The sequence below is a fragment of the Dermacentor andersoni genome, chromosome 4, assembly GCF_023375885.2.
Source record: "Dermacentor andersoni chromosome 4, qqDerAnde1_hic_scaffold, whole genome shotgun sequence".
In the NCBI taxonomy this organism is placed as follows: domain Eukaryota; kingdom Metazoa; phylum Arthropoda; class Arachnida; order Ixodida; family Ixodidae; genus Dermacentor; species Dermacentor andersoni.
The window spans coordinates 35275708-35294363 of record NC_092817.1 but is presented as its reverse complement, the minus strand read 5'-3'; the positions used below and the strand labels follow the sequence as shown (position 1 = coordinate 35294363).

Here is an 18656-nt window from a genome sequence, read left to right as displayed (position 1 = left end):
TGAAACGCTCAGCTGTTAGTGCGCCTACGTGGTTATCCCGTGTCCTCTTTCTTCGTGCGTTGTTTTATTTGTCGCCTCCTTTGTAAACATGTATAACCAACTTGCCTACCAGCACGTGCTCAGGTTAGCTCAATGCAAAGTATACGAAAATGCTTGTCGGGCATTTAGTCGCCCCTTTTTGCCACCTCCTCCCAAACGACCACCGTGCGAGCTGTACGATCTCTCTCGACGAATAATGAAAGCGTTGGTGGTCTGTTTCTCCCGTCTGTTTCAGGTGCCTCCAAGTACCACATGTTTCCCGAAGGCGAGCTTTACATCCGGGATGTGGACAAAAGCTTTTCCTATCGGAGCTACCGATGCCAAACGAGGGACAAGCTCACGGGGGAGTCAACGAGGAATTCTCTCCCCGGCCGGCTCATAGTGACAGGTGAGAGCCGATAGTAAAGTGGCGCCCTGGGAGAAGAAAATTACGATTAATTCTGTTAACGGTCACGTTAATTTCTTTTTATTACTTGTCATATGAACTGTTGAGAAGAAATTGCAATCTCGTTCAGTTGGTTATTAACTACACATTGTTTCAGTAAGAAAAGAGGCGTGTTGAATAAGTTGGCATTTAATTAACCAAGTATCGCAGAACCGTTTCAGTGACTGACGAAAGGTCACTGCGGATAAAAACACTGCAGTTTTCGCGTAACTAGCTGAAGCGTCGGCGAAGAGCGAGGAGGTGGCACCCTGTTCGGCTCGCAATCATCAATTTTACTCGTCGCAAACGCGTACGCTTTACGGCGGTGAAACATTGTGCACATGAGTTGCCGCATCTATAAACTTAGCCTTCTTTTTTTGTTATCATTTCCTGCCCTTTCTTGCCAGCTACAAATAAACGCGAGCGCATATGTGTCAACCCTAATTAATTGACACGCGCGCTTAAGCCGTTGCACAGGCAAGAATATCACGCAATGTTTGTGCACACGTCCTGCCTGCAGGTCAGTCTTGTTTCTCGCACTCCACTTTCGCCAAACGAAGAAGAGAAAAAAAAAGAATAGAAGGTCCCGGCATTGTATAACGCAGATAACATTGAAAAACGACGAGCCACTCTCACTTTAATAACTAGTTCATCCGTCATTCTACGTTCGCATTCACTGAACAAGACTTCGGTGCAAACAAAAACAGACAAGCGAGTAAGTAAGCAAGTAAGTAAACAAATATGTCGCGCAAGAAAGGCGAAGGAAGGGGAGTCGACGCATGTTCGAAATTAGCGTTGCATTGTTCGCGCCTTATTTGGTTGGGAAAACGCGCGCCAGGGCCCGTCTCAGTCACGGAGGGATTGCGTGCCGGCAGGCGCCACGGTGCGTCTCGTCTCTGCATTATGCGCGCGAGTTGTTGGGTGTTGAAGGTGGTGGGGAAGGGGTTTCGAGAAAAGCTCATTTTCTCGCGCGCGTACCCCCTCGCGATACCGAGCGTAGCAGTCAGCGTATCTGAAGACAAACACGGCTTTCTTTGCCCCCTTGAGACTGCGCAGGAAAAATACCATGAGAAAGAAACAAAGAAAGAAAACTCAGAAAGGCGAAAATACTGTGGAAGCAACGACAGCAACAGTAACGACATTTGCGCTGAGACTAGCGCGTGAGAATAACACTCGGTAACAAGGAAAGAGGATGTGGAAAAAGAAAGGGCGGAAGGGGAAGGGGGGGTAGTCTCAAAATTGAAGGCAGTGGAAACGTTTCCTTCTTTCTCAAGGAGGATGGGAGGGTCAGCGAAAGGAGGAGAGCTTTCTTGAAAGAGCAAAGACGACGACCACCACCACCATCTTTCAGATTACGGCTAAATAACTCGCCCCGCATAAGCCTGGTTTACGTTTCTCACAATTAACGCGGGAAAGCAAAAAAGCTCTCTACTATGTTTGTTTCGTGTACATATATGGGCTTCATTGTTCTCATTTCGATCGCGTTCCTAATCCTCCTTCTCCTGCGTATAAAAAAAAAAAACATCAGCCATGCGAGAAGAGCCTCTGTTCGCGCTGTCCTTAGCGTGTCATCGTCGCTCCTCGCCTTGTGTTTCTGCGTACGCGCCAAGCATAAGCACATATGCACTCAACCCCCCTTCCCCCCTCCTTTTTCCCTTAACCGTACGCCTTGTTTATCCAGCGTGTACTCAGGAGCGTTGTTAAACTGTACTTTATTATTTCCGCAAAAAACGGAAGGACGAGCGACAGGGGGTAAAACGAAGGTAAGGGGGTCGAACAGCGGGGGTATACGGGAGAACCCCTATAGCACAAGCTATAGCTAATACGCGGCAAACCCCTCTGGCGGCGCACGCCGGAACCAAGAGTGGCGGCCATTTGTTCCGCTCTCCTCTGGTCTCGTCTCGCTGCCAGCTCGCGCTTTTCTTTTGGGTTTACATTGCACGCATTCGCTATAGCACTTTCATTGGGGTGTTCCTTTGTTTTTCTGTGTGACCTCGCGCTGCAGTGTTGCTGCTTGGCGACGCCCAGTTGACAGACAACCCTTTTCCCCCAAGAGCAGCTTGTCGAGCCCGTCCAACCACCGTTGGGGGAAGTGGAGGGAAAGGAACGAGACGTGACGGCGCGAACTGGCCATTTACATCGCGACTAATGAGTTTCTAAACTCCACTGCTCGTAAAGCCCTTCCGAGTTTGCTGTTTACAATGTTGATTGCGAAGGGCTTGTTTCGTTTCGCGAGATTAAAAGAGAGAAGAGATGAAAGGAAGGGGAGGGGGGGGGCCGCAGAACCAGCAGCAGCAGCGACGGCGCTGTGTATACTGCCACATGCCGGACCAACGTTGTCCTCGTGCCTTAACGGTGTTTGTCGTTCTGCCTCGACTTAGACGCGCGCCATTTGTTTTAATTTAGGCTGCGTTTCACTCGTTGTCGTCTTTTCTTTTTCTGTCGCCCTCCTATTGTCGCACTTCAAGCAAGAGGTTGAGAGAGAGAGAGAGAGAAAGTGGCAACAATGAAGGGGTCCCGGAGAGATTATCGTAGCTGACGAAGAACACGTCCGAAACAAAGATCGGTGCGATGAATCTGAAGCGGAGACCGAACCGGCTTGAACAAAATTGCCCGGGGGCAACTCGTTCCACTTAGGAAACTGAATTTTAATCGCTCGCGGAGCTTAAAGGAGCGGTGACGCGGCGTGCGGCAGACTTCAGACAAGCGCCTAACTTCTAACCCGAAGCAAAGGTTTTTCAACAAGGATTAAAACATTCTTTGCGGAGTCGAAATTTCAACGTTTCATTTTTAGCATTATTCTTGACAAACCGAAGACGTTCACTTTGCGCATCGCCGTAGCCTCTCGTTCTTGGTCACACATTGGCGTGCGCGTATACTGCACTGCATTTAGGAGCAAGCGGTATTTGAACGCCACAACATCGGGCGCCGCCTGGAAGGTCTTGTTTCACTCAACGATCATCCTGATCGTTACCCGCTTTAGGCTACAACAGCGAGTATTCCTGAAGTACTGGGCGAGTATGCCGCCGTCCCGTATCGAAAATAAGTGCAAACTCCGACAGCCATCGCCGCCTTCTTTATCTTCTATTTTTAGTTCTTAGTGGGGAGAGTATTATATAAGGACTCGCGAAAATTTGATTCACTGAGTGTGCTAAATATAAGCTTGACTTAGGGGAAGGTGAAAGTTGTCTCTTTTGTGGCTATGCAAATTCAGCCGCTCGACGCCTTAAGCAGGCGCCTTGCGCGCACGCGGTTCGCTACTCGGGAGATAAGCAGCGCCCTCCCGGGGAGGCACGCGCCTGCATTGGCCATCGTTCTTCAGCCGCCGAGCCGCGAACGACTATCAAAACTCGCGAAACAATCTGCAATCTTAACCGAAAAGAAAAAGTTGAGATAAAGATAGAAGCAAGAAGCGGGGGAAGTATCCAGCAATACCGAAACAACATCCCTCGCGCAGAGCCTCCCCCCTCCCTTTTTTTAAAAAAACTATAAGCAAGAAAGAAAAACATGGAATGCGTATGCAAATGAGTTGTCATTATGCCGATAATTATTCCTCTATTAACAATTCGTCTCGCGGCGGGGTCTTCTTCTCCTTCCCCTTGTCGTCCACCACCGGGGCGTTCTTCTCCTAGCGGCTTCTTCTTGTTCTTCCTAATAATCTTAGTCCTATTGTAAACGCTGTTTTGTTTTGTCTCTTATACACGGCTTATAAACCACTCCTGAAGCGGGCACGCAACGCGTCGTGCCACCAAGACTGCCGCGCGCCCGCGTGGCACTCGATGTATTCAGGGCCCAGCGAGCGTAGATTATTCAAATTAAAACACTGAGCCGCCTCGTTTCGGCCTTCGCCGCAACCTCGATTTCTCAGGAGCGCGTCGCGTGCACGCGTTCTCGCGCTTTCCTTCTCATAAGCGAAGCCCCGGAGCGGCCAGACCAGCAGTGACCACTACCACAGCTCGTCTTCCGTTCTTTTTTTTTTTTTTCGCGTCCTATTTCTTTTTTTTTTTCAGTTGTGTTTGTCTATTATAAGCGCAAGGAGGATGGAAAATAAACTAATGACGACAAGCGCTCAGGAATCAAAAGCTGTCGGAACTCAAAATCTTTCAGAACTTGCTAAATTCTATCGATGGCTTTTGTAGTATACGAAGCAATCTATATTTACAGATAAAAAATTACCTATAGGCCCGAACAGACGCCGCCGTAAAAATCAGTGACTCCACGGCGAGCTGGCGCGGTAACTTCGTGGAGGCGTCGGCACCCGTCATTCGTTTTATGAATCTTTTCTACCTTACCGCGCATCCTGCCAAGGCAAGAGTGCCTTTTCGTGGTATTGCAGAAGCGTGATTCACTAACACAGCTCATCTTCACCAGAACCTCTGTCAAGTGAATTAACTTTCACTTTTTACTTCGGACTTTCCCCCATTCAATATGGAAATAAACTCAATATCAATTTCAATCTTAATTTTCCCTTTAGTGTCCCTCAAGCCCGATTAAACGACACTACTAAACATGGCAGATCAGTGCCGAACTTTTTTTTTTTCAGTTTACTTTTCTTTCTCGAAAGATACTGCTCGAATAGATCTAGCAAAGGAGGATTCCGCGCCAAGAGTCACAAAGTTGGGAGCGTCGCCTTCAGCGGAGTTTATAAAGAAGACTAAAAAATATATAATATGGAAAAAAATGAAAAGGAAGGAAAGTGTTCCCGTCGCGGCGATATTACGTTCTCCTAATATCTTTCGGGGACCCGGAAAGTTGTGCGTGAACGTCGCGATGCGCTTGAACGCGGCGGCATGCTTGCTTTGCCGCTTCCGTATAGCCGGCGCGCACTAACCGAAAGGGCAGAGACTCTCAGCTGCCACGAGGCGAGTGAAAGGGGGCGCCACTGGGCGATCAAAAATACAGAGGGGAGAAGGAGGAGGGGGGAGAGCGAAAGCATCACGTGACTGAGTTCCCCATTGTGCGGATAACAATTCCTTTCAATCTGCTGGCGGGCGCCCCTTTGGCCTCGGCAGAAGCCCGGCCTCCGCGCCTTTAAGGTTATCTTTCCCGTCGTCACGCGCAGGCTTCAGTCACTGACGCGATAGAAACTCCCGGCGCGTGCGATAAAGAAAGGGCCAAAACACAATAAAAAGAAAAGGAAAGAAAGTAAGCTCGATGACGAAAAAAGAAAACAAAACAAATGGCGGGTGAGGCAACTAACTAAAGAAAGAGAGATAAAAAAAAATGATGTCCGCGTCTCAGATTTTTGCCGCCGTAATAAATCGGCCGAGACGACGACAAAGGCCTGTTCGAAGTCGATAATTTTGGCTGAAAGCCGCGCTGCAGCCTTTGCTTCCTTGGGGCTTCTTCTAAATGATTTCTTTCTTTCTTTCTGGCGAAGTGAATGAGGCGAGAATTTTGGGAGAAGGAGAGTTGGAGGACGATGCTTTGGAACCTACGCTCTACGTCCCGACTTTGTTTCGCTTTCCATTTGCCATCCCTTTTTTTTCTCCCTGGTATCCTCATTTACCCGTTGCGCGAGTTGCTCTTTTGTTACCATCTATGCTCGGTTCATCATTTCTCTTTCTTTTTTTGTTTTGGTTGAGGGCGGGCGGGGAGGGTGGGGGGAGTGTACAGACGATGGCCTTGCCACCCCTTCTCGCCCCCGTATAGGTGGCCTGCTGTAAAACAGCTAGCCGACCGACACCAGTGCCTCGCCGATTTCTCCAGTCGATAAACGACCGAAACTGCCTGTGAATGCCCCCCTCCCTCGCCCCTCGCAAGTCCTGGCAACCTACAGCTATAGCTTTTCTCCATCGGCCACCCATTGCATCCCGCGGAGGTCGTTACCCGTACCTTTTCATTCGCGGGCGCGGTTCGGGCAATTATTCCCCGTCTTCGAACCGACGCGGTTACGTTTTATTATCTCTGGCTGCTGCACAGCACAAACCTTTACACGTGATCGGGTAAGGATGCGCATTATCTTCATTCTCGCAGACCATCCTGTCGCTTTGTTTGCTTTTTTTGCTGTTGCTTCTTTATGCACCGTCGACGAAAGCGTGGGGGGACAGGAAAGGCAAACGACCTGATCTAGCTTTTGAAAAACTAGAGATTTTTGCGAGGCTGCCGTCCTGGCAAAGAAAGCGTTATGAAGTTCTTGGTCGAAGGTCACTGAGCGTTCCTAATCTTCTGGCATAACGAGCGGAACGAAAGGGCTCCTTGCCATCGCTTTCTACGCTTTGCCCTTCGGCCGAAATTGACCAAATATTTGTTTTTCGTGTGTGCGTTAAAAAACAAATATTCGAGCACCTAACTATCAGCATTCTGCTAGGCATGACGACGACACAATAGCACCAGGACGACGCAATTTACTATAGCGAAGTGCACTGCATACATGGCCGGCATTAGTGCGTAAAAATAGTGCAAGTCCAGTGTCATGTTTCATAACCATTGCCAGTTAGACAAAGCCTCGACACGAACAAATTATCACTGATGCCCACACACCTTCAGCCTAATGTATTAATACTGCCCGAATCAAAATGGTTGTCTACAGCAGTTATTGTTCTTTATCTCTAGTCAGAAACGGTCCATAGGGCCTAGGGAAAGTGAAAGGGTGATTAAGACAGAGTGTGTAAGCCGGCAGCGTGTACGAAGTCATAGGAGCTGCGGCTGCAGCTGTTGGAGCACGTCCGTGTCCCGTAGGCCTCTGAGTCAGCAGCCCCGCTAAAACATGACAGCAGTGGAGGTCTGCCCGCATCCCCGGACAGGTCCAGAGGAGGTGGTGGACATCCGCCTCGTTCCTCGGTGCCGAGCCATGTGGGGATGTTTAAGGGATTCGGTTGCGGTCCCCTCTCCAGGATGAGTGGACCGCCAGTCTGACAGCACACCTAGTCCGGATTAACCGCAGTAGCACTGCCCGGAGCCGGGGGAACGCAGGGGGAACGCGGACGGCACACGATGGAATCGGGACTCGTGTGCTAGCGCAACTTCTGGTCTTCACTTCCAGAAGTATTGCGAGGAGTCTATTGGGAGCGCATGGCTTTGAAAGTTTCCAGGTTGGGCTGCTTGGTGAGCTACCTTACGGGCGGCTATTGCGCTTTGTTCAAAACCGTGACATTTAACACGGTCGATTATCACTGTGCCCCGGAAGTGGTTTCATGTCTAGAATAACTTTAGTCCGGCAAATGACAATACGAGCATTTTGAGTCACGATGACCAAGATTATAACGTACAAGCAACAGTGCACTATATACACGGTACGTGTACACAGAAAGGTCCGGCTGAACGATGTTGGTGGCTTGTTCCGTCTGTTAATGTTTCCCGATAGCACCCAACCTCCCTATCCCACTTAGCCTTTTGAGAAGCAGCTACCTACATTGTGTAAAAGCAGTATTGCCTTCACATGCACGAAAAATACCATCTATACGATGTAGTCAAGCATATCACGTGTTGCTGTTATTTTAACACGCCGAAAAACCCCTTCGTAATACTCCAGAATAAGAATCGCTGACAACCTTTCTTTTTTCTCTCGTAAATGAGCGCCAGATGCTCAGTTCCTGTCAAGTGCTCCGAAAATGTTTCGCGTTATGAAGAAGCTTACAGCGACAAATACCTGGCACTTAGATTTGGCTGCACGCTAAATACACCCCCTTTAATGACGCTTATATAAGTATTACACACAAAAATTTAATGATGGAGTTTTACATCCCAAAACCACGATTCCTTAACGTGCACCTAAATCACGGGTGTTTTCGCATTTCGGCCCCATCAAAATGCGGGCGCAGTGACGAGAATTCAATCCCGCGACTTCGTGCTTACAGCCCAACACCACAACCACTAATCAACTACGGCCTATAAGTATGCCAGACAGTCGGTTCGAGAAAGTTCGCAGCTTCACAAATATATGATAGAGCGAACATCGAGGTTATCCAGAAGAACGCAGGATGGGGGGGAGGCGCCGCAGAAGTTTGTTCATGCAGCTTGATTATGCAGCTTGATCATGGAGTTTGATCGTGCAGCTTTTTTTTTTACTGTACAGCACGTAGCGGAAGCCTCACTTTTGTGCCAACTGAAGCAATCGCGCCATGCGATGGCAAAGACGTCAACACGCCAATGCGACAGAAAATAACCCGCACATGGCAAGGAACAGAAACAATTAACACGAGCGAACAAGAGCCGGCATCGGTACCGAAGTTTGCTTCTCGCGGCTCTGTGATTCGACCGGCGCTGTGTAGGCACTGTGACGAAAAACTAAGCTTTCCCTTTTACTTGCGGTGGCAAGCCCTACTTATTGGCTGCACCGATTCGCAAAGTCTCTTGGCTGAAGACTTTTTTGTGTCATATGTTCACCAGAGATCTGCATTCATTCAATGTTTGACTTGCGGTAGCAAGCATTCTTTGTTCGCACTGGTTCGTCTCATCTTACCTATTTGCTGTGTCATATGTCTAACCACGCAAAAACAAGAATAGAGCAAGGAGACAGGCGGTAAACGACGTTAAGGTGTGCACATTAATATCGGAGACAACAGCCGTCATTCGCCAAGTGCATACATAGAAGCAGCCATAATACCGCGCCGCAGCAAACAAAAAGGCTTCGCCAAGGAGCGTGCATGGGGCTTCTTCGGGCGATCGGCCTTGCCGTTAGACCGGGTAGGCCTCCTCCCTCTTCTTTTATTACCCTTACCCCTCCCCTGTGCATGCTGTTGAGGTGTCCTCGCAATGAGAGACAGTTACGGTGCTGCACTTTTCAGTTTCCTTTCTATGAAGTCACTACCACGGAGCTTAATATCTGCGCCGCGATATAGTAGCAAGTCGGTCAGCACCTGGAGCGGCTGTTGATGAACAAAAGCACACACGCCAGGGCGCACCGCGTTCAAGACGGACGCGAACGTGCTATTGCAAATGCTTTCAGTCGCAGTTCATAGGAAGAGCCTTTAGGGTTCTTCGTTCTAATTTTTTTGTCTTTCACTGACAACTTCTTGCTCGCGCAGTTGCCACACTCACGGCCGCGCGCGTGTTGTCCGATGTTGAGCGTGTCACTTCGCCGAAGCGGCCCCCAGCCAAAGGAGAATCCATTCATCTTCCTTATGAAAGAAAGGCGCCGCGGATGCATTTCCGGCGTCCGTGCTAGCGGGTTGGGGGGGGGGGGGGGGGGCAGGACTCGCCTTTCCCGTCCACGGCGGCGGCGGGCAAAGGCAATTAGGGGATAGCGTTTCGGGGCGCGAAAAATTGCACTTTTGGCGTCGCGCTCATCTTTACCCGGCCGACCGGCCTCCCCCCGTTAGCGCGAGCGCGACTCGCAGACCCCGTGCGTCGTAAGCGAACGGAATAAAGTTCAAGGCTGGCTGCTCTCATATTGACCACTCCCTTATCGCCTCTCCCCAAGCTCCCCCGGCCTCCATTCCGGGCCTTTCCGTTTTGTTCGTTCCTCTCTTGCACGAGCCTTTTGGACAATGTCGCCAGATGTATCAAATTGACTGGCGCAGGCAGTCAATAATATCAATTATGACGGCCAGCCTCCTCCCTAAGCCCTCTTTATTATATTTATTACCGGAGCCATCCTTCATTTTTCCCAGGCCCGCTGTTCATCCTTCTAGCTTAGTGTTGTCACATTTATTATTGCTGCCAACAACAAGAGATACCAGGTGTCCAGTCTCCTGTTGCCGACTAGCCGAGTCGTAGCTGATCTTTTGACAGTTTAACTATAGCAATGCAGCACTAGCTGCATGTTCGCAATGTTTCCCCTATGTTCGCACATTACAGCAATATAATTATTGTGAAGAACTATATAACGGCGACATTGTCTATTTCAAACAGTGGATGGTTGTTGATTCTTCCTTCTTGCACTGTCAATTTTCTTTTTCCTCCGTTTTTTATGTGTGTGTTTTGCTTTCGAACAGAGAGCAATCTGTCCTCTCTCACTCCTTGCCCCGTGGGCTTTGTGTTCCTGTATGTGTGTGAGAGTGCTACTTTAACATGTGCTTGCATGCACACGCTTCCCGCTGGTGCCAACCAAACTTTTCTTTCTTTTTTTCCATTTTTTTTTCTTTCGTTTTGACCGTTGCGCGCAAAAATGCATTTGTTCTCTAAGCAGCAAAAATCGTCGCCTCCGTCCTAGTTCTCAACGTTTCGATGTAGAAATGAAGGAAGAGGGCAAAGGAGAAGAACAAAGCGGCAGCGCGCAGTTTTGCCGCGCCGCGATTTCCTTGTGTCGTTTCCGTTGTTCCTCATTCTTCCCATCAGTTTCCTTGCGCGACGTTTCTTTTTTTGAGAGAAGTACTTCGTCGTATGCAAATTTGCCTCTACGACGCACGTATACGCGGCGAGCACACTCGCTGGCGTTGCAAAACGACGGCAGTTACAGCGCCGCGCCGTCTGGTGTTTCTCGCATGAATAGCGAGCGCCGCGCCTTTCTAGCCCCGTGTGTCTTGTAGTGGGGGCCCGTACGCGGAGAAAGGTTACGTTCGACACTTAGCTTCTGCTTTTAAAAAAAAGCAGGGGGGAGAACGATGTCGTCAAGGGCGTTTCCGAAGAGACGCTATATAAAGAATACTGAAAGCAAGAAGGCCACACATAACGCCCCATTGTATGCCTCGACGCATTCACAAAGAACACGATCCTCTGTCTGTGCCATACGACCCGTGCAGTTCTGAAAAAAAAAAAAGATATTGATAAAAACAGTAAAAGTTCAAGTAAGAGGCCTGGGTGTTCAAGGGTGCCCTTAGAGATAACGTTCGTCGGGACCAGCCCCCAACCGTTGTCGCCTGTTTACGTAACATTTACCCCGTGTCAGTTTGTATCTGGAGAAGTGCCTTCGAAAGCAGGGTTTCGTAAGCGCGAACAGGATAGTCATCATTTAACATAGTAATGTCTTTGTTAGTGTTAGGTAGTTCTTTTCCTTGTTTGTGATCTCGGCGTTAGACAGACAACGCCAGAAACCGCTGAAGTGATATGAGAGCTAATATATCGACGAGAAAAATGAAGCGCGTAAATAAATAAAGGCGAAGAATGAAAGACAAAGAAAAAACAAAGAACTAAACGCAAGCAGAGCACGCATTTTCCGATGAGATATGAAGCGTTCGTCTAAATCGCTCGATGGTGAGACGAAGAGGGATCCTGTATTCAGTGCTGTGCGATGCGATACATGCACACGGCAATCCTAATTGCATTAGGATTGCTACTCGGCGTTTTCTGTCTATGCTCGCTGTTTCTTTGTTGCTTAGCAAGATGTTCTCTCATGAGATGTTCCCTCCTTTAGTGGAATCGCTATTCTCTTTCTCCCTCTCTCTCTCTCTCTCTCTCTCTCTCTCTCTCTCTCTCTCTCTCTCTCTCTCTCTCTCTCAATTTTCATTATCGAGCTTCACGAAGAACACGTGGAATAGCCGAGGCACACTTTGGATGTTTTCTTGTGGTGTCGAGGAGTCGAACGCCCGTAATTTGCAAAGCTTGTAGCGTCACCGCAAAACTTGCGCTAGAAACGGCTATGGAAAGACCTTTTCCATCGAGATACGCGAAACTCCCTGCATTTTTTTTTCTTTTCTCTTCTTTCTTTATTTCTCGTAACTTTCTTTTTGTTGTATTTTTTCCAGCTCCTCCGATTATAGATTCTCCGCGAAAACAAGTCTCAAGTCGAGGTTAAGGAACCAGAATATATATCAGCTTATAATTTTTTTTTTCCCCTTCTGCCTCCTTTTACTCGTCTCCCTCGTCAACGCAACTCCCAGAAATGAATCGCCTACCTCGTTAGCAGCGGATAAGTCTCGAGATTTTAAAGACACCACGTATGGCTTTAGCTCGCTTTCTTTTAACTCTCGTGTGGCGTGTGTGTACAGCGAGCGCTTATTCACGCGCTACAGTGCCTTCGCGCTCATCGTTTTCTCAGTTCCAGCGGAAACCGTGAAGCGTACACGCCACCAGCTGAAAAAGCGCGCTTGAAAAGCGCCTCCTCAGTTTCTGCCGACGCCGAGCGACCTCGTTCTCGGGAGGGTGGGAGGGGGGGGGGGGGATGATTTCTGGCTGAGTGGCACGACAGGTGCCTAAACGGCTTAAATCTGCGACTAACAGGACTCGCGTATTAGGTATATAGGGACCGCCTGGGCGCAGAGATTAGAGGCTTGCGGCAAGCTCGCCTTCCGTCGTCGCATTCGCCCCGTTATGTGAGAGCAAGAGGAAGCCGTAGACGTTGGCAAACCGGTGCTCGAGCGTAAGCTGCAGGCAGCGCGATGCCGTCTCGATCCGCTCCCCTTGCGAGCGCGGCTGCAGGGCGGGAGAGGCCGCGAAGCGAACGGGTGAACGCCCCCGAAGGTGTCTGCGGGATCACGGAATGTGGCGGTAATGAAGTCATTCACTTTGCGGAAACGTTCTTGAAGGGTGATTGCCATTCAGAAAGTTACCAGAGGCATCTTAGTGAATTTATGCACCCCGTTTCATATAATTAGCAGGCTACGCGAGGCGGAAGCTACGCGAGTAATGCGATCATAGAAGTCTCAAAACCATGCGTTTTCTAAGGGTGGTTGTGTTTTGGTCCGTTACTCTTTCTACGAAAGAACTATTTCGTGCATTACAACTGCAGCTTATATACGTAATGTGACTTAAGGTGAATAGAGGTAGGATCCCGTATTTAAACCAGAATTTCGATGTCTAGAACTCGGCGTAGCAAGTTTCATACGTTGGGCTGTGTGGTGTTGGCTGAGATGTAGGAGCGAAATAATACGACGAGTTGTACTGGATGTCTGGCAAGTTGCACATGACATCTTTTAGACTCCTGCAGGGAAAATGTGCGCCAAGTAAGAAAAAAATTGGGGCAGATCCCATGTCACGATGGCTGTCGACGGTAACGGGCTAGCGTTGAATCGATATAGCGACAGGATGTACTGACATGATGGAAACGCGTTATATACGAAGCGCGTACTGCATTGAGACTCCTCTTCGTTAGGCCCAATAAATATTCGTTGATTATTCTGTAAAGTGTATCGTCCCAAAGCAACACACCGGCTACGAGAAACACCGTAGTGGATGACTCGAGATTAATTTTAACCATTTTGTAGCCAGCGCGCTAGTACAGTAGCTACTGCGTCGCGGTGCTGAGCTCGAGGTCGTGGGTTCGACCCCGACAGCGGCGGCCGCATTCCGATGGGCCGGAATGCAGGAACGCTCGTCTGCCGTGCATTGGGTGTGCACCAAATAAATCCCAGGGGGTCTAAATTATTCCGGCGCCCTCCACTGCTGCGCGCCTCATAATAAGATCGCGGTTCAGGCACGTGAAACCCCAGTATCAAATCAATTTCGCCCATCCGAGTCTGCATGATGTACACAGTTCTCGACACACAAGTTTCTTACTGCGACGGCAATTAGGCCCCCTAAACTGGGTTTGCTTTGATTGTCCATGCGTACGTTCCGTCACGCTGGTCGTCATTTACGTTATCACGTCTTCGTCAGACGCCCCGAGATCCTCAAGTTCGCTACCGCCACAAAGCGAAGAAAGGTAAACTGCGCCCGCTACTGCCGAGCACCTTGCGTCCGCTAGAGACAATCCGAACCACGAGAAATGGGCTCGTATAAGACAGTATCTTTTACCCACACAGCGGTGCTAGTGAGGGCCGGTCGGTTCTGTGCGTAATAAATCACTACATAATACCTGAATAATGCTGTATTTCCGGCTCATGGGTATCTCTATAGCATACAGACCTGCGTACAGACACTGGTCAAGTACTCGATATATTCGTACTAAAAGTGTACAGAAAAAAAAATTGCCTTATTTCGCACAAATCATCTGTGGCTCACCACATAATGTCACTGCATGACATTCATTGCAGGAGTTATGACCTCCGAGGTAGATAGTCTCCTGATAGGGCCTTCAAAGTGACTCAGCGATGCTGAAAAGCTGTAGAAAGTTTCTACGGCAGCTTCTCGTGCTCGCCGTGCTCAGCTTACCGTGCACGCCTTGCACACTTACTTTCAATGAATCATCAACCGCCCTACAGAACTACTGGCTTAGCCGGTCCCCCTCGGTGGATGAACGCAAGTATTTGAGGAACAAGCAAGCAAGCAAACAAGATGGGGGTCTCCACCGTCAGAGAATAACTGCTGTCGCAGTGAATGAGTTCAGAGCCTTACGAATCGCCAAAGTCTGTCCTTATTAGAAGACAGCTACCGCGGCAGGGATTCAAACCCGTTACGTTCGTGCTCAGCACCAGAATGGCACAGCCACCGAGTCACTGGAGCTGGGCGACAAAAGAAATCCGTACGTCAACGTGTGCATGAAACATCCGCGACACTATCATCTAAGTCCCGCTCATATTGAACATTAAACCTCCCTTCATGAATAAAAAAAATCTCGTGAAGTGTAATTTTTTTTTAAAAGGTTACACATCAGATAAAACTTGCTGCCCACAGCTGAATTTTGGTTTCAATCGCCGCCTATACAGAGATTTGTTGCGTTCGCTGGTTTAAACCAGACACCAGGATAAAAATGTTGCAACTGACGACAAGCAGGTCATATATTGTCACGTGTTAGTGACGGTGAAAAAAGGAAAACTGTGCATGGCGAAACTAGCGTTTTGTTGGCCAAACTTCTGCCCACAAAAGCAAGTTACACTCAAAGCACAGCAAGAGCATGAAGTAACTGAGCATGTGTTGTGGTAAAGCCCGCCATGGCATCTGGGTAGGTGTTGTGGTACTCCAAGTACCACTCCAGGCGTCCTGGGACCATTCTCTCCATTACTTTGCCCACACAGCTCGCCAAAGCGATCGGGCGATATGATGAGAGTTCCAACGGCGACTTGCCAGGCTTCAGCAGGGGAACAAGGCGACTTGTCTGCCAGGTTGTTGCTAGCGTGCCATCTCTCCAAGATTCATTGTACAACTCAAGGCGAACAGATTTGTGGCACATATTTGTGGGAAATCTGTGTCACAGATTTCACGATCGAGCAGTAGGCGTTGATCGCCCTCGATGACGCCTTCTACGTCTGTAGGTGTTTCTGTGCCGGCGGAAGGAAGGAAAAAGTGGAGAAGGAAAGGCAGGGAGGTTAACCGGTTTGCTACTCTACACATGGGAGAGGGATGGGGGAGATGAAAGATGGGGAAGGGGGAGCGGGCGGATATAATGCTAGAGTGAGGCGGGATGCTCACTTGATCTTCTAGCACACTCAAGGCGTGGTGACTGCGACAACTCTACGGTGGTATCGCTTGGTCTTCCGACAGCGTTATCGACTTCAGGTCGATGAGTGCGCCGTGTTGATTCAGGAAATTCATGCCGAGAATGACGTCTCGTGAACACTGTTGGAGGATAACGAAGGCGACAGGGTAGGTGCGGTCTTGAACCGCAATTCTCGCCGTGCAGATTCCATTTGGGGTTATTACGTGTTCTCTAGCTGTCCGGATTCTAGGGCCTTCCCATGCAGTCTTAACTTTTTTCAACTTTCTTCCTCTTTCTATTCCCCTTTCCCCCACCCCCAGTGTAGGGTAGCAAACCGGATGCTGTTCTGGTTGACCTCCCTGCCTTTCCTACCCTTGTTTTCTCTCTCTCTCTCTCTCAACTTGGCGGCGATTGGCCCACTCATGACGGAGTAGTCGGCTCCTGTGTCCACTAAGACGGTGACTGCGTGGCCGTCGAGAAGCACGTCGAGGTCTGTGGTTCTTCGTTTTGCGTTGCAGTTAGGTCTTGGCGTCGGATCACGGCTGCCACGCGTTGACGTGTGGCTGGTACGTCGCATAGTCAGGTTTTTGGTCGGTGCATTCTTTGCTTGCAGGCTTCGTCGGGGTGGTGGCGTGTCGTTATGTCACCGAGATAGTGTCTTCGGCGTCTTCGTCGGCGGTGGAGGATCTTCGTCAGTTCGACGAGCAGCAACCGCACCTTCATCCGTTGCTGCTTCTAGTTTTCCAGATATTGGCTGACGGACCGGCCCATACATTTCCGCCCGCACTTTCAGCCGGCCCGCACGGCTTTGTATTGTCAAGTAAGACGATCTGCCTCCAATCTCGCTGAGTGGCTCACCACAGAAAAGCCAGCGCCATGCCAAATATTTCTCCATAGCTGCCTTATTTAAGAAGTCAAGCAAACACGATGCGCAGCAAAGGTTGCGCGCGAGTCAGTGAAGCGATGCCATATATAGTTTCAGTCACCGTGGATGCTTACAGAATAATACGAATACAAATCACTTCACAAATTAGAATTAAAGGCTAATGTAACGAATTGATTTTACTGTCGGAGGTATATAGAGGCATAGAGAGTGGAAATGGGTAGCCGCGTAAATGACAGTATTAAAGAATGACCAGTAAATCCACGCTCGCGTATCAGTGGTCGGACCGCTCGGCCCCTTCCATGTACGTCATAAAGGATGATGAGGAGGTCCTCTTCAAGACGTTGTCGGCGAGCTGCCTCGCAATGGACATCCGAGCCAGACGCAACCCGAAGGCAATCCATTTTTCCTCTTCTTTTCATCCTCGCTGCCGTCCTCGCGTTCTCGTTTAATTTTTTTTTTTCATATATAGAGTGGTGCGTTTATACGTGTGCGTTTATGCGTGCGTTTGCGTTCGAGAACGAACTCGAGCAAGCGAGCGAACCGCAGTCCTGATCGTGCGCACAGCGTATTCCTCGGAGCGAATCGCTTCCCAAACCGACTCGCTTGACCGCCGACGCTCGCGTCCATACCGGCGGGTCCATCGATTTCGTAATGTAATTTTGAAGATGCTCTGGTCACAGCATCGACGTAAAAAAAAATTCAATAACGAAGAAACGAAACTAAAACGAGGCAAACAAAGTGTTTCCAGCAGAAAAGGAGGAAAGCTGCGGAAAAAAAACTCAATCGCACGACGTGCAAGAGCGAGAGAGGAACGAAGCGCGAAAAAAAAAGAACGAATCAAGTGAACGTAGGAGTAAGGTCGGGAAAACAGACGATGAAGCCAACGTGAAAGAAATGTTCAATGACGAAAGAGAGATGAAGAAAATGCTGCAACAGCGAAGAAAACCAAAAGGACCGAAGGGCGAGGGGGGAAGAGATCAGATGGGAGAGAAGGAAACATAACGTAGGTGGTTTTAACAAGAATAACACGCGAAACAAATAGCGTCGATCTCGCGAAACGCATCGGACTGTAGCCGGCAAACAATACAAACACGCCCGTCCTCGCATTCGCGCGATCGCGAGGTCTCGCAACGGAGCCTCGGCTGCGAAAACGAAGGATACCCGTGTGCCCCGGAGGCGAGGCAGTCGCGGCAGCGCATCATGCGCTCAGCCAGTGCAAACAGGGCAGCAGCAGCAGCAGGAGCAGCAGCAGCAAGCAGGCTACCCCACTATACTTCTCCAAGGCGGGCAAGACGCGTGAGGGTGAAAGAAAGAAAGACGACAAAGAAACAAAGAAAGAACGAAAAGGATAGCGATCCGCCCCTCCGTGTCTCTTTCTTCTTCCTTTCCCATTCTTAATTTGGAAAACATCTCGCTTTGATCGAGTTTGCTCTCGGGATCGACCCGATCGCGAGATGGATTCGCTCAGCATGCAGTGAGGGAGAGTGTGTCGGAAAGAGAGACAGAGGTAGAGAAACAGGCAGGACGGAGCGCGCATTGAGCCCCGAGCTCCTGTCTTTCTTGTCTCGGCCGAGCTCCCGCGGCCACGGCGAGCACGTTTCCCATTTCAGTTGTCGCCGTCACCGCGGCCGAGCAGCTAAGACCCTGCGCTGGCTTGCTGGTTGGCTGACTGGCTGGCTTTCTGACTGGCGTGCACACGATGTTAACACGCGAGAAACGGTAGAAATGCGAACAGTGAGCGATGTTATTTGGCTGTTTATTATTATTGCGCATTTCTACAGTATAATATAAGGTTGCCCGTTCTAGACTTCGTATTCTTCCAACTCTGTTCTTCCCCTGCAAACCCCCCGATTTCTGTCGGCCTGGATCTAAATCCGCGTCAGTCAGTCTGATCCCCGGGATTTCGCTGCGACATATCGGGTAACGCCTACAACAGCGGTAGCTGGCCTCTTTTCTTTCAACGCGCTTTTCAAGGCAGGCGGAGAGCGGGTGATGGGCGTTATTCCTGCACTTCGCTGAGCGCCTTGCTTATCGGAGCCGCGGCGGCGTCTGGTTGCACTCGACGTCACGGCGCCAACAGTTCAAAAAGCAAGAAAGAAAAAAAAAAGCAAGGAGAAAACGCTGCGGGGCGAATGTAAGAGGTCAGTGCTGGCCAACTTTCAAGCCCAGTGTGATCTGCGACGTACGAGTCG

The 18656-nt window shown here is 49.5% G+C and overlaps 1 protein-coding gene across 2 annotated transcripts in view; it reads left to right on the top strand.

Annotated features, from left to right (window-relative positions):
* The window catches only part of LOC126536905 (cell adhesion molecule Dscam1-like), a 292232-nt gene that overhangs the window by 171266 nt on the left and 102310 nt on the right, over nt 1-18656 (top strand). For both annotated transcript variants that reach the window (XM_055073599.2, XM_050183952.3), the window contains exon 4: nt 275-427. In XM_055073599.2, coding sequence (XP_054929574.1) covers nt 275-427 — 153 coding nt within the window. The remainder of the gene's footprint in view (nt 1-274; nt 428-18656) is intronic.